Source organism: Xenopus laevis, chromosome 1S (genome assembly GCF_017654675.1).
Source record: "Xenopus laevis strain J_2021 chromosome 1S, Xenopus_laevis_v10.1, whole genome shotgun sequence".
Classification (NCBI taxonomy): Eukaryota; Metazoa; Chordata; class Amphibia; order Anura; family Pipidae; genus Xenopus; species Xenopus laevis.
In genome coordinates, this window is record NC_054372.1 from 117,935,375 (window position 1) to 117,956,504 (window position 21,130).

At 35.1% G+C, this 21,130-nt stretch overlaps 1 protein-coding gene across 3 annotated transcripts in view; it reads left to right on the forward strand.

Moving 5' to 3' along the window:
- rfx3.S (regulatory factor X3 S homeolog) overlaps positions 1–21,130 on the forward strand; it is a 179,794-nt gene that overhangs the window by 143,320 nt on the left and 15,344 nt on the right. For all 3 annotated transcript variants that reach the window (XM_018241623.2, XM_041580129.1, XM_041580130.1), the window contains exons 7-12: positions 6,126–6,307; positions 7,777–7,896; positions 9,561–9,679; positions 15,378–15,490; positions 19,042–19,157; positions 19,998–20,152. In XM_018241623.2, coding sequence (XP_018097112.1) covers positions 6,126–6,307; positions 7,777–7,896; positions 9,561–9,679; positions 15,378–15,490; positions 19,042–19,157; positions 19,998–20,152 — 805 coding nt within the window. The remainder of the gene's footprint in view (positions 1–6,125; positions 6,308–7,776; positions 7,897–9,560; positions 9,680–15,377; positions 15,491–19,041; positions 19,158–19,997; positions 20,153–21,130) is intronic.

Below are 21,130 nucleotides of genomic sequence, written 5' to 3' on the forward strand. Positions count from 1 at the left end.
ATAAAAGTACAGATTGTCTATCTAAACAACACCCGATATAAAATTTCTAAACACTTGCCGGATTGTATGTGAAGAATAAGACTACCTAACATTTGTACTAGTAAGAAGTAGGACAAGTGAGTTTTGTGAGATTTGTTTTGAGAGTATGGAGAGTGTAAAGGGAGGTAGATAAAAAAATGGAACAAAAACGTAAAATGCATTACTTATTCATGTGAGATCTGGTTAAAATTTAAAAGCAAAGACATATTTATCAAAAGTTGGGAGGAATTTTTTTTACAGGGGAATAAAATCTTTGTACAAAATGTGCCTGTATTTATTATCATCATTCTTTCCTAGATGTAGAATGTTCTGACACTGCAATGTGGACTTTAATTCTAGAGAAACATAATGAAAACATGAAGCTTCATATATGCACAACAATACCTTTTATCAAGGAAAACATTCAGTCTTTGGTAATTCTTTCCAGTTGTAATTAGTGAGTTGATGTAAAGCAGATGTCTCAAAAGTTGCCACAGAACTACATGAAAATCTCCACAATCAATCCTCAACATAAACCAAAATCTTGTCAGCTTCAGAAATCTGATATTATCAAGATACTGCTTTTAATAAAGCCAATACACATAAAATGGTTCAAAAGCTAAAACTTTTCACTTGGTCTTTTCATATTTGATCAGCATGTGAAACATTTTGTGGGAATTTTTCTGTTTCCTATCCCGTTACAAAACCAAGTGTTCTCATGTTCCCTGTTGTGCAATATGCATCATAACAAAATTAGACAGGTGCATAAATTTGGGCACCCCACCAGAGATATTGCATCAATACTTTGAGTTGAGCCTCCTTTTGCAAATGTAACAGCCTCTAGAAGCCTGCCATAGCCTTTGATGAGTTTCTGTATTTTCGACCATGCGTCCATACAAAATCTCTCCAGTTCAGTTAAATTTAATTGCTGCCGAGCATGGACTGCCTGCTTCAAATCATCCCATTGATTTTCGATGATATTCAAGTCGGGGGACTGTGACGGCCATTCCAGAATATTGTACTTCTCCCTCTGCATAAATGTCTTTGTAGATTTTGTTGATATTGGGTTGAATTCATCCGACCCTCAACTTTAACAATGGCCCCAGTCCCTAAACTAGCCGCACAGCCCCACAGCATGATGGAACCTCCACCAAATTTGACAGTAGGCAGCATGTGTTGAATGCGGTGTTCTTCTTCCGCCATGCAAAGAGCTTTTTATTGACCAAATAACTACATTTTTATCTCATCAGTCTAAAGCACTTTGTTCCAAAATGACTGTGGCTTAAATGAGCTTTTGCATACAACAAGCGACTGTGGCGTGAGTGCAGAAAGGGCTTCTTTCTTATCACCCTGCCATACAGATGTTCTTTGTGCAAATTGCGCTGAATTGTAGAACGATGTACAGATACACCATTTGCAGCAAGATGTTCTTGCAGGTCTTTGGAGGTGATCTTTGGGTTGTCTGTAACCATTCTCAGAATCCTCCTCATGTGCCGCTCTTGTATTTTTCTTGGCCTGCCAGACCTGGGTTTTACAGCAACTGTGCCTGTGGCCTTCCATTTCCTGATTATTATGCAGGCTGAGAGGGGTTCCCAAACTTTTTCATATGACTGTAGGATTGCTGAGGCAGCTATTGTGGGAAAGCATAGTAGTCTCATAGGCCAAGAGAACACAGTTCTCCCTTGGATTAAAGAGGAAACCTTTGAAGTATGTATACATTATTATTACTATAATTCATTAAACCACCTAAATAATTATGTATATTTTTATTTCAACATAACTACTTGCATACTAATCATTGTTCATTATAGTGAACACCAGATAAGGTCACATTCAAGGTCACATTCTTACTTCAGGCTATTTGGCCTATATATTGCTAGTGAACCACACAATTAAACCTTTACTAGCCCTGATGTCATGTGTGATCAGTCTGAAATGCTTAAATTATTAATTGCAGTAATAACATTCACAATAAGCATTCTACAGAATTCTGTGGATTTCTCTGTGTAGTAAATGTGTAGTATTTCTTACTCTGTGTGTAGTAAGATTAGTGCCTATCCTACCTCATAGACAATAGCTTTATTATATTTTGTAAAGGTGACATGTGTGAAACATGATGGGCATATTACATTATAGTACAATACAATCCTTTACAATATATATCCTGTGTTTATTAAAGAAACGAATGCCAGGGTGTCATTGGACATTTATGTTATTAAACCCATTTATCTGTCAAGAAATACAGCTGAGTAAACGTTAAATAAGCGATATATATACAGTAGTGTAATTCACAAGGTATCAGGTTTTTTTGTTCCACATGAAGAAAAAAAGAATTTGTCTTGGATCCCTCCTGAGGGAATTATAGGCATAATTACATATTCTTCAGGGATATTTAAAATAACTTAAATAATAGTGGTTTAAACTAACATGGGATCAAAAGCCTCCTTCTCATATTACCAAGATACACATGGGAATGGAAATGTTTCCACAACTGATAAGAAAAGCCAATTAAAAATATAAATGGAAAATGTAACATTGTTTACTATAATTTTCCTTGCATATTATACCTTAAACTTTTACTAGAGTACAAGTACTAGAATTTGTTGTGATAGAATAGGTCTGCCAGAATGTATGGTGTAGATGACCACAGAGATTTCTTATATCTTTAGGAAAAGAATTAATAATATAAAATAATATGACTATTATGTTTGTTAACATTATTTATTTTCTGTTCATAGTTAGAGTGGGCATTTACTGTTTTCTGTTTGGTATATTATATAGCTGTTTAGGAATGAGACATCTTTGTATCAAGCCAGTGTGTTTGTGTTTGCAAAAACTGGTTCAGGTATTGATCCATAATGATCTTTAACAAATAGAGCAAGCTTTGATTGCCCACAGGCCTTTACAAACCTTAGGCAAGCTTAGTTTATAGATCACGATTTGCTTAAGTAGGTCCGTTTCAGTTCCAGGAATTGGTATATGGTCATGCTGTAGCATTAATTCTTTCAAAAAAACACGCAGAACACAAGAGTACTAGAGAAATCATTTTGCTTTGTGTCGTACACAAAGTGTTTCTACTTCACATTAATGTCCTGTGCAGACTATATGTACTCTAAGCTCCAAGGTCCTTTGATCCCTATAATTATTTTTCTTTCTTTTTTATCATTCAGTATTCTTATTCTGTACACCTGGGACTAACAATTATTTTCTGCATTTTGAGAGATTCTGTATTCTCTACTTGAAATTTAATTTCGTACAGTTAAGCCGTGACCTGGCATGTTCTTTATGACAAACATCCTTGCCTTTCCATGCAGTTGTTCATGCTGTATATTGTTAAATCAAAACTCAGCCCTCAAAAGCAATACATATTTTTGGATATAACTTTAGACGCATAGGTGGATTTGTAAGATGAAGGGGTTACTGAGCATATTTTTGAAACTATGTATTCTTATGGGCAGATTTATCAGAGGTCGAATTCTGAATTGATGCAAAATTTTTTTACTCTAATAAATTAGAATGTACTCAAAACTCGAAAAAACTCGAGCATCTAATATTCGATCGAATAGCCCCGACCCAAAAAAATCATACGAATCAAGCTTTCCCCTGAAAAAAAACCTTGAATGTCAGGAAAGGAATTAACATATTCAAATGGTTCAATGGACTTCTGCTGTCGACTTTTAAATAAACTTGGCATGTGGCTAATATTCGAATTAGAACTGTTTCCATGGTTAAGGTGTGATAAATCTCACATTCGACTTTACAATCGAGTTGATGTTTTCAATTAGAATTTGTTTTGACACAAAAATCTGCCCCTTAATGTAGTGTTTCTGTTTTTAAAACAAAAGCTAATAAAAAAACATTAATTCGTTATTAATATAATAAGAAAATGGTTGAAAAGCAAAGATAATACTACAGGTATGGATCCTGTTATCCAGAATGCTTGGGACCTGTAGTTTTACAGATAACATATCTTTACATTATTTGTATCTTCATATCTTAAGCCTACTACAAAATCATGTAAACATTAAGGGGTAGATTTATTAAGGTTCAAATTGTAAATTCAAATTTGAATTTTAGAGTTGGATTTTTGGTCAAAACTCACAAATTTGAGTTGGGAATAATACCAATATGAATAATTCAAATTTGAGATTTATTATGCCTTGACCCTGGGAACTCAAATTCAACTATTCGCAACGAAAAACCTGCCAAGTTCATGCAGAAGCCAATGGCAGAGGTCCAGTGACCTATTTGAAGATGTTAATAGCCTTCCTGACATTCAATGAAAAAACTTGATTTGAGTTTAATACATTTGGTTTCGAGTTTTCGAGATGGTAATATTCATTAACGTTTAGGCTTTAAGTTTTTTTCTTAAATAAAATACTTTTTGCTTTTCTAGGTCATTCAAGTTCATTCGAGGTAAAAAAAAACATTCGACCTTTGATAAATCAGCCCCTAATGTAAACCCAATGGGATGGTTTTGATTACAATAAGGATTAATTATATCTTAGTTTGGATCAAGTGCAAGGTACTGTTTTATTGTTACCGAAGAAAAATAAATCATTTTTCAAAATTTTAATTATTTGGATAAAAAGAGTCCATAGGAGATAACCTTTCCGTAATTTGGAGCTTTCTAGATAATTGGTTTCTGGATAATGGCTCCCATACTGCTACTATTAATACCACTAGTAATACTGTATGTACAGGTATGGGAACTGTTATTCAGAATGCTCAGGACCTGGGTTATTCTAGATAACTGATCTTTCCATAATTTGGATCTTTATACGTTGTCTACTAGAAAATCATGTAAACGTTAAACAAATCCAACAGGCTGGTTTTGCATCCCATAAGCATTAATTATATCTTAGTTGGGATCAAGTACAAGGTATTGTTTTATTATTACAGAGAAAAATAAAATAATTTTCAAAAATTTGGATTATTTGGAGTCTATGGGAGACAGCCTATGCGAAATTCTGAGCTTTCCAGATAATGGATCCCATACCTTTATTTACAAAGCATCAAGGATAAGTTAGTCATACTGTATGTTTTAAGTTGGAAACTTGTTTTTTTAACTGCAAAAGTCATATTTTTCTTCTCAAATTAACACCAATGAGTTTAGAAGTACTTTAATCTTTCTAATAGTGCTTGGTCTGTAGCCTTGTATTTTTATGTGGTCACGGAACTCCTCAGAACTCCTTGGTGACTTCATTGTCTTATAAATTACAGTAGTAATTGCTCATGGATCCTAGAAAATCTTAGAATTACCTGTTTCTGTTACTCAGTCACAACTATCCACCCACAGCCTTTCACACATCACTTTTGTGGTGGAACATTGGGTCAGTGTAACACCAGCTTGATGCTGTTGCTTACTCAGTAGGCTTGATACATGCATGAAAAAGAAAACATCTTACTTTATAGGTCATAAGGCTTAATACTAAGTTTGTGCGTAAACAGATTTATGTGGAGTTTTCTTTCCGACTTTTGATTTTCTGATTTCATCTTGTAAACATGAATATGTAGCAACTTTTAATGCAGAGAAAGTTTCTGAAAAATAAACAGCAGAATATCCTATTTATATATGTGTTGTTCTTGGCATTTATAATGTTTTTCATAAGAATAATCAGAAAAAAAAATAACTAAAAAAGAAAAGTTGGAAAAACAACCGATTCATTGAATATAATTATAAGACTAATGTCCACTAGGGAAGAAAGGGAATTTGAAACACATTCTGGTAACGAGCAAAAAAGATTAAATTGCAGCTGGATTGAACAGGATTGCACTTTCTGATATCATGAGTTCTGCATTACTATAATGGCAATATAAGATCAATAATTTTTTATTATTTCTTGTATTATTCATATTAATCCTTTATTACTTGGCATGCTTAAGCATACTATGCCTGTTTTAAGTGGAATTTACAATTTTTATGTTTTTTTTTTCTTTTTGTTAATGTGCTCTTTAATAAAGACAAATCATTTCTAAAATATAATTAAAAATTGCACAATAGATGTCATTGTGTCAATGGTATGTATAGTTTATTTATTGTGTAAGCCTATAATCCATTAAATAATATTGAAGCCCAAGTTGAACGAACCTCACTTTTCCCATAGCTCCAGTGGCTGTTGGATAACTATGAGACGGCAGAAGGAGTGAGTCTCCCTAGAAGCACTCTGTACAATCATTACCTAAGACATTGTCAAGAGCACAAACTGGATCCAGTCAATGCTGCATCTTTTGGAAAACTCATACGGTCAATATTCATGGGACTGCGTACTCGAAGACTAGGGACCAGGTTGGTACTGTCCTGTTTTAAAATGTATAATTATTATCCTGCTATAAAAATGTAATGTAACAAAATAACAACATCACCTGGATCTTTAGCTTATTGAAGTGGAATTTAACTTTTGGACCATGGCTAATCATAAAACAGATATTTTGAAGTTTGAGAAAATCCAACCATACATTGGTCCAGATTTAACTCCATGAGAAAAACATGGTTCAGGGTTTATCTCTTGAAAATCAATGCAAGTCTATGGGGAAATTTAGAATTGAGTTAGAAGATGAGTCTTTCTCATCGAATTGAACTGGGCCTGTTGTATAATACTACAAAAAATGGTCACAATAGTAACAGTCTGTTGCCTTGACTTTAAACCACACTTTTGGATAACTGTGCTTCTATATTTTATTACAGCAATTTCTAAGCTATTCTTGCTTATTATTAGTGATGGTTTATTTGCTCAGAGCATTTCCTTTCATGCACAAAATCTTCCATCAAAGGTGTATGTACCTTCCCAAGTATTATCAGCTGACATAAAGGAATTTCATTTTAGCATTTATAACTTGATGCCTACCTCTGCTTTACATAACAACACAAGATATTTTACCCTTTTGTATTAAAAATAAAAAAATACATGTCCTAAGCAACTAATCATAATTAATTTACTTACAGCAAAAGCTTTCACAATGCCTGTCAGTTCTTATTAGTAGATTAGAAGGACTGCTTCTAATCATTTGTCACATAATTAAATTTATAATAAATATGTTAGCTTGTGATTTATATCATACTATGACAGTTACATGATACTTATAATGCTTTTTTCTTTTATTTTCTTGAATCTAAAAATAATATATCTATCTCATATTATATGAACAGTAGGTACAAAATACAACTGAGAATTTTCTGGAGCATATGATATCTGCAAGGTTACATATAAAACATATAATGTATACACCCATTTATTGTACAAACCTGTAGACTATGTTGGTGTTTTATAAATACATGTTAACCCAGTGATGTTAAAGTCCCCCATAGAGATCCCTTAAAGTAGTACCCCACTGCTTTAGTCTCCCAGTGGAGACTATACAATGGAATGCTGTTTTTTATGTTTCGGCATTTTTTTAAATGAATAAAACAAGAGTACAGCACCAATCTATGCTTTAACCATGCAATAAGCCATGATCCATCCATTAGCCATAATTTCTTTCCATTCATCTGTTCTCAACCACAATATTGCTTCAACAATACGCCCATGGCATAGTAAAAGGTAGCCTATATTATTTTATTTGGAAATAATAACGGCATCCACAACAACGGTTTTTGCTTAATAATCACTCAAGCTTCAACTAGAGTCAGACCTGTTTCATTTTATGAGTTACAACTGACCCCTTTTATGGTGTCCTGCCACATATGTATAATGTATACTCCAGACCAGTGTAAGTTGAAGAGAATTTTAGTGCTGAAAATCTGCCTGTTTTGCACAGGGGTAACTCCAAGTACCATTACTATGGGATTCGTGTCAAGCCAGACTCCCCTCTTAATAGGCTACAAGAGGACATGCAATACATGGCTATGAGACAACAACCCATGCAGCAGAAACAAAGGTCAGTAAATACAAAATATTTTATATGTTGCATCTAGGTAGAGACAAATTGTACACACTCTGCATCAGGATGACATGTTACTAATAAGCATTCTTGGGGGCAGATTTATCAAGGGGCGAATTGTAAATTTGAATTCAAATTTGAATTTCAAAAATTCACCCATTCGAATGTTAATCCCCCTGTTCGAACGCAAATTCAAATGTAAGATTTATCACACCTCGACCATGAAAACAGTCCTAATTCGAATATTTACCACCTAAAACCTGCCGAGTTCATGCACAAGTCCCTTGAGCCTTCTTGACATTGAATTTTTTTTTGGGGAGAAAAACTTGATTCATACAAATCGAATACGATTCGAATTTTCGGGTCGGAACCAATCAATCAAATATTACACATTAAAAAATGTTCTTAAACAGCCTCCCAGTCGAATTGCTAGTATATTCTAATTTAAAAAAATTCACATGAATTCGAAATTCGACCTTTGATAAATGGGCCTCTAATTGTTTATTGTTGATTCTAAAAATGATTCTATTATTTTTGCATCTGAAAGCTATAATTTGACTAAATCCTCCTAGACATTTACTTAAATAAAGGGAATTTTAATAACTGAGATGTTCCAATAGATGATCATGTCCTGTGGTGTGCAAAAAATAGGCTGAGTTTCTGAACTACTTATGAATTCATATGTGTTTAATGTGAAAGACAAACAGCAAAAACCTTAGGTCTAATAGGTGCTAAATAGTTTTTGCCACAGCTTTTACTGAATTGATTTACACTGATCAGCACCCATACCATTCAAGCAGTATTGCAGCATAACATTTCTAATGGGTTTTTTGAAAGTTCAGTGAAATTATTTATTGTATCTGCTCAGTAAGAACCCACTGTGACATTTGCATTTAATTTGAAGTGCCAGGCTTAATGAAATGCTTTTAGTGAAGGTTGAAAAATGCCTGGTCCAAACTTTTTTGTATACGTATTTGTTATAAAGGGATTGTTGATAACAATATAAGAACAATATAGGTTTATTGTTTGATAAGAAACATCTACACTTTTGTGTCATATTTCTTAGCTATAGCTGCTTATTGAATTCTCTAGATAGACACCAGGATGTCGGTTGAGTGACATTGATGATTTGTGTTCTACCTGCAATATTCAATCCTTGCTGACTTGTCACAGTGATCAAAATGAACATCACATCAATTGTATTAAACAAATTACTATTTCCATACATACCTTTCTTCATTCAATTGAACAGTCAAATAGTTTTTTTGCCTTTGTTTTTCACATTTTATTTGATGCTAATTATGATGCTGTGAGATTTAGGGTGCAAAGTAAGTCAGGAGATAGGCTAATCTTATATGTGTATTACTACCACTGTTAAAGGTTTCCTTCCCTTAACAGTAACAATGGTGCATTTTAGGAGCTTTAAAAAATGCTATACATTTCTAAAGAAGAGGTGAAGGAAAGATCCATGGCTTGGCTGTCGCAAATGTTCACATAAATATAGTACATAAAAGTAATGTAATTTTATGGTAAATGTTTGCTGAAAACATTATTAGGATTTTTCCATTTGGATGAAGCAGTTCATAGCTACTGTGCATTCTAGACCAAAGGCATGACAGAAAGCACTAGTTATTCTCATTTTTGAATTTTTCTTTTTTTAGGTACAAGCCTATGCAGAAAGTGGATGGAGTGGGAGATGGATTTGCAGGTAGTGCGCAGTCTGGTGCCTCTGTTGAGCAAACTGTGATTGCCCAAAGCCAACACCATCAACAGTTTTTAGGTAAGGATTTTAAAAAAGAAATAATAATCACTTTGCTTTTACCATTTTGTATGCTAACTGACCTGATTTTATTACCTATGAACCCTGCCTTTCAAATATGCAATGTGGAATTTACACCGAAGCCTCTCCTTTGTATTTTTATTTCTAATAATGCTGCAATAAAATATAAATATACATTTGAAATACATTATAAAGAATAATTGGATGCTGAATGCTGTGAAATAGCTTGATACTGGCATTATGTGTTAATCCCATCATATATGTTGATATATGTTAGAACCATTGCAGTGACCTGGGGCGTAACAAAATGCCGGGCCCACCTGCAGAAGCCATTTGGAGGAGCCCCATGCACCCCCCCTCCTGCAAACAGATGCAGCAGGCACGCATATGTTACTCATTCCCTGCTACACTACTCCGTCATGAGCGCCTTAACTGAAGATGTTAATTAAATATCAGAAATGTGATGTTCCCTGTTACAAAAATAGCTATAAAGTCTTGTATTTCAGTCCTAACTGAACACATTTTTTTCTTAGTTGTCAGAGGATGAGAGACTAAAAAGATATCCAAAATTATACATATATGCCTAGATTTTACAGAGAAAAAACAGCGAATGATCTCTTTTAGTTTCCAAAGTTCTTTTCCAGAATAAAAAATGCTCAAATCCCATGCACATCTGAAAAAGTATAACTCTTCCTGATGTATCTCTTTGCCTTTTTGGGCTTTACTATAAAGAAAAGAATATAAATACAGCTGTAGCCGCTACTAGTAGTGCAGCCTTAGAATTGATTAGTGATTGAAAACTGACCCCCCCCCCTTTCCATTGGCACATAATGCCTGGAAACCTGGGGAAGGTTGAGGCTCTCAGAGGAGATGGATGCATTTCTTTGGTAACCCTGTGTGTCATAATCTCACACCAAAGAAGAAATGCACAGATGCCCACAATGAAGAGATAAACCAAATGTTTATGCAGATGTCTATTGTGCAATAATTAAAGATTGTGCTCTTAATTCACTTCAGCCCGCTTACTCTGTGTTATTAAAATAATGTCTTTATGCAAAAAATATGCAGGACAGTTTGCCACAAGCTTGCATGCAAAGCAACTACAAACAAACATCCATACTTAACTTTAATAGCAGCTTCCTGTTGAAGGAAGAATTATTCATATCATAAATAAACAGTAGGTACAGATTTAGAAACCCCATATTAAAGGAACAGTTCAGGGTGAAAATAAAAACTATGGAAATAGATAGGATGTGCAAAATATAGTAAAGCCTTTTTGGGCTTTACTATAAAGAAAAGAATATAAATACAGCTGTAGCCGCTACTAGTAGTGCAGCCTTAGAATTGATTAGTGATTGAAAACTGACCCCCCCCCCCTTTCCATTGGCACATAATGCCTGGAAACCTGGGGAAGGTTGAGGCTCTCAGAGGAGATGGATGCATTTCTTTGGTAACCCTGTCTGTCATAATCTCACACCAAAGAAGAAATGCACAGATGCCCACAATGAAGAGATAAACCAAATGTTTATGCAGATGTCTATTGTGCAATAATTAAAGATTGTGCTCTTAATTCACTTCAGCCTGCTTACTCTGTGTTATTAAAATAATGTCTTTATGCAAAAAATATGCAGGACAGTTTGCCACAAGCTTGCATGCAAAGCAACTACAAACAAACATCCATACTTAACTTTAATAGCAGCTTCCTGTTGAAGGAAGAATTATTCATATCATAAATAAACAGTAGGTACAGATTTAGAAACCCCATATTAAAGGAACAGTTCAGGGTGAAAATAAAAACTATGGAAATAGATAGGATGTGCAAAATAAAAAATGTTTCTAATATAGTTAGTTATGTAATGCATAAAGGCTGGAGTGAACAGATGTCTAACATAATAGCCAGAACACTACTTCCTGCTTTTCAGCTCTTTAACTCTGAGCTAGTCAGTGACTTGAAGGGGGGCCACATGGTACATTTCTGTTCAGTGAGTTTGCAATTGATCCTCAGCATTCAGCTCAGATTCAAAAGCAACAGATATGACTCATGTGCCCCCCCTCAAGTCTCTGATTGGCTGGTAACCAGTTAGTGTAAACCAAGAGAGCTGAAAAGCAGGAAGTAGTGTTCTGACTGACATGTTATACATCAAATCACTCCAGCCTTTAAATATTAAAATTTTGACTAACTAACTATATTAAAAACATTTTTTATTTTGCACAGCCTATCTATTTACCCAGTTTTTATTTTTACACTGAACAATTCCTTTAACTTCAGGTTTTCAACATAATATCTTTGTTGATTATTGAAATTTTTACTTGCTTTTAAAATTCTAGTTATATGATTTTCTTCTTAGAATAGTTAAAAGCAATAATTTCCCATGGGGTATATGGGTATATGTGAACAGTGAAGCTCGACAGCAGCCCTGTCCAATAATATCAGTCTAATAGGGAAATGGTATAAAAGTTGGTAACGAAAAACTATTCACGATACAATATATATAGAAAAGCTATATATGGCATATGGCAACAACAGACAAAATGCCCCTATCTGCTTTCTATCGCTCTGAATACTACAGAATGATAGGCACTCTGTTGAACACACACAGAGCAGTAACAGGGTAACATTTGCACCAAAATGCTCCTTTGAGCTTTTTGATGCTGAGGTCAGCCAGCCACCATTTCAGACTTGGCTTTTTTGATTCTGCAGATTTTAGAGCCATGACAGGTAGGGAATGATGTTTTTACTGTTATTGTTCTCCGTTGGATTGCAGCAGTAAATTCTCAATGTGCCGTAGGCCTAAATGTTAATTACATAAGTGCTCCAAAGAGTAGTCTGAGCAATGTTACATTTGTTTATTTGTGATGTTTAATTCATTTTAGAAAATAGAGAAAAACTAAACAGACCCTCATTTTGGTGTAATATATTGTAACAAATTTAGTGATGGGCAACATTTTTCTCCAGGTTTTGCTGCAAAAAAATGGCAATAGACTCCAATGTATTGAGCAAAAGGTTGCTGTGGAAAAACATTGACTTCAATGTTTTTGAAAAATGTATTGCCATTTCACAAAATCACTTGTAACAATTCATTTTGTGAGGTTGAACTAATCCTATTAAGCATTTACACAATTTTAAAAGTTTGTACTCTGTAGTTAAACAAACAGTGCATGTGAACAGGTATCAGACATGTCATGGAGAATGCTCAGGACCTGTGGTTTTCCAGATAATGCATCTTTCCATAATTTGGATCTTCATACCTTAAAGGAGAAGGAAAGGTTAAAACTAAGTAAGCCTTATCAGAAAGGTCCATCTAAATATACCAGTAAACCCCCAAAGTAGTGCTGCTCTGAGTGCCCTGTGAAAAGAAACACTGCATTTCTTTCCTTCTATTGTTTACACATGGGCTTCTGTATCAGACTTCCTGCCTTCAGCTTAAACATCATTGCCCTGGGCAAGAGTATGCTCAGTTTGCTCCTCTTCACCCACCCCTCCCTTCTCTACTGTAATCTGAGCCCAGAGCAGGGAGAGACTCAGGCAGGAAGTGATGTCACACAACAGTAATACTGCAGCTCCTATCCTAAACAAACAGAGAGTTTCTAGAGCTTTTTACTCAGGTATGGTAAAACATTCTACAGAATAAATATAGCATTCTAGCTTGCACTATTGCAGCTAATCTATTGGCAATAAAATGCCTCCGTAGCTTTCCTTCTCCTTTAAGTCTACTAGAAATTCATGTAACTTCTAGAAATTCAAATAAACCCACAAGGCTGGTTTTACTTCCAATTAAATTGATTATGTCTTAGTTTGGATAAAGTACAAGGTACTGTTTTATTATTACAGAGGAAAAGGACATAATTTTTAAAAACGCCTTACTGTAATTCGGAGCTTTCTGGATAATGGGTTTCTGAATAACTATTGATATATATCAAAGTTGTAGTGTTATATGTGGGGCTGTCATTACCACAGGAACTGCAGGGTTTTACAGGCTGTATTGTGCACATTTGTTTTCTTTTGGCCTTCTACTTGAATCCTTTTTAATGTCCGACTTCCTTAGTCTCCCATTGAGCCATTCTTTTCACCCATCTCTCCGGTGTCCTTTTTTCCTGTAGTTGTGCCACTCACTGTCCTTGCTGAGTTCATAGCCTTTATAGTTCTAAGGTTTTGTTGGCCTGCAATGCCCCAGGACAATGAATTTAAAAGAAAGGCTTGCCTAGAACCTGCATTCTTTCTGATACAGCAGCAGCAGCTGACACACTGTAGGCATAGTCTATTAATAGTTTTGTACTTACAAACTATTTCCATTGAATATGCTATTACATGAGCATTTAAAAAAACAAAATTGAAAAAAACATGTATATACAGTATATATAATCTCCATGCACCCACAAATATACACACAGTTTCTTTAGATATTCACTATCTGAGTATAACTTGGAATATTAAACAATGCTCATTACAATGCTATAATTTGGATTCAAGGCCAATAAATGAGTGATTAAAGTCTTCAGAATCAAGCATAACTGCCAAAACAAGAAGAAATCTTTCTTTGATTTAGTATTAATATTGACATCAATGTAAAACATATACTGTATTTACAAGTTCATCCAATTACAAACTTGAAAGCAAGCTGAGGAGAAATTGCATCTCCAGCTCCATGTCCATCATCCTATAATAATGTTGAGGTTTGGCTGCACCAGTAAAATGTTGTATACACTTTGCATGCAGTCTTTTTAATATCAGAAGGTTGCCTGTAATAACCAGTAGCTAATGTTACAAAACACTGTCATTTTAATTCATTTTCTGCAGATTATTAGTCTTATCTCCAAGAGTACCTTAGCTAGGACTCATCTTTCTCCAATGTCTCACTATGACTTGTGCTTACTAGTTCAAAACTCTTGCTTCCTTCCTTTGGGTTGCCATGAGGAATATAAAAACATGGGTCTATTACTCTTGAATACTCCACACTTTGTCAATATAATTTCAACATCCCTATTAACCTCAAAACACATACTGTATATTACCTGGCCCCTTTAGATGGAATGCTGTGGTTACTCTTAAGTTACCAGAAGTCAGTGGTCATAATGAAGATGAAGAAATGTTATATAATATAAATTCTGTTGCATTGAATATGGTAAACACTTTCTGACCCTCCAAGTCAACAAAGAAGTCACTATCCCCAAATTATTATGATCAATTCTTAAAATTTGCATCCGCAATAAACGAGCAAGGGTTCTCCCTGCTAGAAATATCCACGTTGTGCCTGTGATTTTCTACCCCTTCACAATTCTTAAAATGGTCATGCACTGAGGGCAGTTTACAGTGTAGCAAAAATGTTTGCCATTTTGGGTAAAAAAAAAAAAAGGGGCATAAGCAAAACATATACCATACGTATGTGTTAGTGTGTGAATATATATATATATATATATATATATATATATATATATATATATATATATATATATATATATATATATATATGCTATACATACAGATTTTAATTTTATATCATGTTTGAAAAATATTGTCTCTTTTTTTTCTACCGACATTATCAAAAAAATAAAAATAAAATCTGGCCAGCCTCTGCTCATTAAGTAATGTGACCTTTTTGAATGCCTGTCTTGCTATGCTTCTTAAATATTTTCCTAATGAAGCTGTAATTGGCATCATCCACAATATCTTTCTTCCATTATGTTGTTATGGTAACAGATGCGTCTCGAGCTCTTCCAGAGTTTGCAGAAGTTGAAATATCTTCTCTGCCAGATGGTACAACCTTTGAAGATATCAAGTCATTGCAGAGTCTTTACCGAGAGCACTGCGAGGTAAGGCAGCATTCTGTGGATTCCAGCTACCCACTGGTACATTCTGGGGCCACTAATTCCACTTTTCCATCTTGTTGTTTTAATCAGAGCTTTTTCATTCAAACACTGGTCTGTGCAACAAAATAAGGGCAAAGGGGTTAAATGCATTAAAAAAATCATTGCCACAGATGTCTGCAACACAGTTCAAAATTTCAGTTCAGTTTAGTTTTCTTACATTTAATTCAAACAGCATAATTAATAGTTAAATGTATGAGATGCGGCCATTATGTATACTTAAAGCAACAATCAAATCCTTTGGTGGGAGAGAAATGCCATTAAATGTAAGAAAGTGGATTTAAATAAACACCCCCCTTTTCTTCTATATCTGAGATTGTCAAGGTAGCCCTGTGTTTGGAAAAAGACTGAATCTGAGTCTGAAGACAAATTATAAATGCTAGATTCTGTGACCTAGAAATATTCTGGAATTTTTTTTTACAATTCATAGGACTGGACTGTTGTATACAACTTAATTTCTGATTATGAGCCACTGGGTCATTTACGTCACTGGTAGGCACCCTTAAAAGAGGCCATAGAATGGTCATTCCTTCACACAGTAACAACTTCTAAACAAATGTGGAACAGTATTGCCCCTAGTTTATTTATGAATAGACACCTTGAGGTTCCAGCTCATGGAATCCAGTTCCCAGGGAGGGCTGTGGTGTACCGGCACCCTGCAAAGATGGACTACTTTACAGTGCTGTTTAGACAGTATTGTAATGTTTGTATAAAAAATAACATTATGTAGGGTTCTTTTAGCAGGCTTGATATTGGCAGACATTATCTTCATTTCATTATTTTTTCCGAATATTATGTGCATGACATACTTTCTTGATACGGGGCTTTTGTGGACTTTTTTATTGACCATAGCATCATCAAATATATATATATATATATATATATATATATATATATTTTTTTTTTTTTTTTTTTTTGAAACGGCTTCCTCTTCGCTTTTAACTCTTTAATGAAAGCTTTCCTCTTTAACTCAAAGTAATTCCTTTTGCCTTGTCACATTACCACCAGTCATTTAGGCACCACTCAGAATTTTTGGTAATAAGCCTTCTTCTTAAAAAGTGGCAAAATGTAGATGCATAGGAACCATGAGTATAAACTCCATGTGCATTAAAACCCTTGATTTGACAGAAGAGTAGGAGCAAGATATTCTCTTCTCACTTAAAAGTCCTCTTAAAGTAAAAGATCAAGCATTGGACTGGGATACTTAATCTTATGTTTATGTGGATAAAAGATATATTTTGCATTTTTAATAATGTATGGCTTAACATGTATATTTTCACGCAGACCCTAAGCAATAAGAGTGCACAGAATGCTAACCATATACAGTGGTGCTTGAAAGTTTGAATTGATTTTTAATATTTTTATATTAAAATGAATGTGAACTAAAACATCATCTGATTTTTCAAAGTCCTAAAAGTAGATTAAGAAAACCTAGTTAAAATAAGTGTATTTGGTATTGTATTTATTAAAAAATTATCCAATAACATATCTGTGTGTGGCAAAAGTAAGTGAATCCTTAGTATTATCATATACTTTGAAGGTGAAATCAAAGTCTGGTGTTTTCAGTCAATGGGATGACAATCAGATGTGAGTAAAATAACCTGTTTTATTTAAAGAATAGGGATCCAGCAATACCTGATCACACATTGTGGATGTGTACCATAGCGCCAACAAAAGAGGTGCCTGAGGACCTCAGAAAAGGAGTAGTTGATGCCCATAAAGCTGGAAAAGGTTGCAAGACTATCTCTGAAGTGTTTGGACTCCACTAATCAACAGTCAGATAGATTGTGTACAAAGGAGGAAACTCAAGACTATTTAAATTCAACCTAGAAGTTGTCAACCATCAAAGATAACTCCAACTGCAAGGTGTCTAATAGTCCGAGAGGTTACAAAGGAACCCATGGTAACTTCATTTGGAGAAAGAAAGATGTTCATTTGGAGAAAGAAAAACACTGCATTCCAGCACAAGAACCCTATCCCATCTGTGAAATATGGTGGTGAGAGTGTTCTGGTTTGGGCCTGTTTTGCTGCATCTGGACCTTGATGCTTACCATCATTAATGGAACAATGAATTTTGATAAAATTCTAAAGGAAAATGTGAACTGAATCTCAAGACACAGTGGGGCTCATTTATCAATATTGGGCACATTTGCTCATGGGCAGTTACCCATGACAACCAATCAGATTGCTGCATTCATTGTTCTACTTGCAGCTGGTTTCAAAAAGCTACTCACTGATTGGTTGCTATAGGTAACTGCCCATGGGCAAATTTGCCCAGTGTTGATAAATGAGCCCCAGTGGGTCATGCGGCAAGACAACAATCCTGCACACAAGTCGTTCTACCAAAGAATGGTAAAAAAATAAGAAGAAAATGAATGGAATGGACCTTAATCCAACTGAAATGTTGTGGAAAGACCTAAAGAGTGCGGTTCAAGGGAGGAAACCGATCAGCTTTCAAGAGCTGAAGTTGTTCTATATGGAGGAATGAGCTAAAATTTCTCAGAGTCAATGTGCAGGACTGATCAACATTTACCACACCGCTTAGTTGCAGTTATTGCTGCACAAGGGGGTTACACTGAATATTGAGCGAAAAATTGAATACTGATTCACTTACATTTGCCACACGCAGATATGTTATTGGATTGTTTCGTTTTCATTACACGCATGACCAAATATAATGTTTTTGTTTCATTTGTTTAACTAGGTTTTCTTCATATACTTTTAGGGCTTGTTTGAAAATCAGATGATGCTTAGGTTCAATTCATATAAAAAAATTATTTTTTTTAAAGGGTTCGTAAATTAAAATAGAAGTAGTCTATGTAATCAATTTAAAGTCAACCTCTAAGGAAGAATCATTGCATAAATGTTCTGCTTCAGTCACCCGCCATGACTTCAAACAGTACCAGAAAGGAATTTGCGCTGATAAAACACTGGAGGGAGCACTGATGATAAGATTTGATATTTCTGTGTAATGAAATTCTATTGTAAGCCCACTGCTGTAAGTGTAACAGTAAGTTTAGGATTATACGTTACGGTACTTCCACAGATAATAAAATCTGGGGGAAATGTATTTAAGTGCCTGTCAGCATTTTATGTTTCCATATTTTGTTACTATATGTTGCTAGGCAATGCACAGTTCATATAGTGACCAGCAAAGCAGGTGGGCTAAAGATTAATATTGTGGGGGCTAAAGATTAAACAGCTGTGCAGCCTAATTAGGTGTAACTAAATGTGTGTATTAGTGCTACTGTAGATACATTACCTTCCTGGATTTTACATACTGTATTACCCAGACATTTCACATAGTGATGCACAGAACCTGCAAATTGTTTGAATTTGTTGTATTATTTATTCTTCTTATATATATTATATTTTTTTATTGACAATTTGGTATTTAGGCAAATCTAAAAATCATGCCTATGGGGCATGCCTAGTTTCACATCACTTGTACCACCTAATTACAAACTTGAATTTTTTTGTCTCACCTATAATTTCAGGCGATATTGGATGTTGTTGTTAATCTACAGTTTAGCCTGATTGAGAAGTTGTGGCAGACTTTCTGGCGTTTCACTGCTTCATCTCCAGCAGATGGTTCCACCATTACAGAATCAGGGTAATGCCTTCGTTTTTACTAGGAGTAAAAATTTAAGGTTTCCTGCTCTGAGTAGAGGCAACAGCACCCCCTACACACATATTAACCACACCCCCCCCCCCCCCAAAAAAAACCCAATTGCTTACATTTCAATAGCAGGGGATTTTGTGCTGGTTCTGGTCCACTGTATTTACCAGCTCAAAAACCGTTTTGCATAGTGAACTGCAGTTACATTTACAAATAACAATAAAACCGTTAAATGAGAAGGAAAGGCATTTGTACTTGGGGGTGCCAACAGTTAGGCACCCCAAGTGATTGTATCTACTTAATTCACACCCCGGGCTGGTGCACCTATCAGGAGAAAACTACACTGGCCTGGGGTTCTTCCAGCGAGCACAGTGGATTGATCATCTTCTTTCTTCAAATTTCCCAGGGCAGACGCATGAGCAGTAGAACAAAATAGCCAGCTTTTTCGTTAAAATTTGGTGTTTTGCTCTATTGCGCATGCTCAGCCCCGAGAAGAAAGAAGAAGCTGGAGACAATCGATCTGTGGTGGTCACTGGAATAACTCCGGGTAAGTGAGGTAAGTAGATACAATCTCTTGGGGGTGCCTAACTTTTGGCACCCCAAGTACAAATACTGTACCTTTCCTACTCCTTTAAAAGTCTTTATTTAATGAATATTGGAACGTTCCTTAGTATTTGATTTTATTTCACTAAAAAAAATAACGGTAGTTTTTGGGTGGAGTTCTGCTTCAATTGTAAGTAAGCTTAATATTGTCAACATTTTTTGTGTTAGAGAGCTTTTTTTTTGCCTGCATGCTCCTAATAAGTGTTTGCTTTTCTCTTAACATTTCTGCAGAAACCTGAGCGAAATAGAAAGCAGACTGCCCAAGTCAAAGCTGATTTTGCTGTGCAAAAATGAGTCTATTGTAAAGTGGATGTGCAACTGTGACCATATGATGTACCAAGCCTTGGTGGAGATCCTCATTCCTGATGTCCTAAGACCAATTCCTAGTAGGTTTGAACTAACCAGAATGACAGGTTCTGGCAGGAGTAGAGTAGTACAGTATATATAGCTACAAGAGTGCTATGTGTCATCTGATAGAAGAGACAAGTATTACATTAGCAGCTCCATTTGCACTTCTTAATGCCAACACATTTTCATAGAGCTTTTGAGCACTTACAAAACTCACTCTTAGCATGCCTTGTTATTATATGCAAGCAGCATTATTTTTGAGTTCCACATTGCCAAAGTAAAAGGTGTTATGACCTAGAAATAATCCAGCTGTCATTGAATGGTACTGGTACAATAAATCCTGGCCCTAAGGATTTTACAACCTGTTTTTCTGCTCACTGTGGCACAGGAACATATTGACTTGTTCAAGGTCTCACTGAGCTGGCAATGTATCTGGTAGCAATTCACTAGCCAATACGCCTACGTAATACTTGGTCACAGTGGTCTAATTACAGACTTCAGCTTTATTCTTTTTTTCCCTTTTGCCTTATTCTGAAAGTTGTACATCATCTGGATCAAAGGCAGGTAATCTCACTAATGGGGATTACAGTTAATCTTTTTTTTGATGCCTTTTATATTTGAATGTACTATTTGTGAATAAAGGTTTATAGGTTATGGTATTATGTCCTTCTTTTTTATTGTAAAGCAGCCTGGGTGACTATGTCTGTCTAGGAGCCAAGCAGCAGGAATTTGAAAGTCAATGTGATTTTTTTTTCCTTTTTTTTATTCTGGAGAGCAGTAATTCCAAAGAACCTTGTGGTAAACAAAGCTACTTACAATTGATGTGTATTTCTGTATTGGAAGGACTAGCTACATGCTGCATTGTGCATAACAATTTAATGCCTACAGCTTTGTGCAACATGAACAGGCTTGTGACCTTTGCGGTTACACCAAAAAATGAAGAAACATCTCTTTTTCCTCCCCTTAATTCTGAATACCTTTCAGTAAAATAAATTTGCAATTTCCAGGGCTGTTTT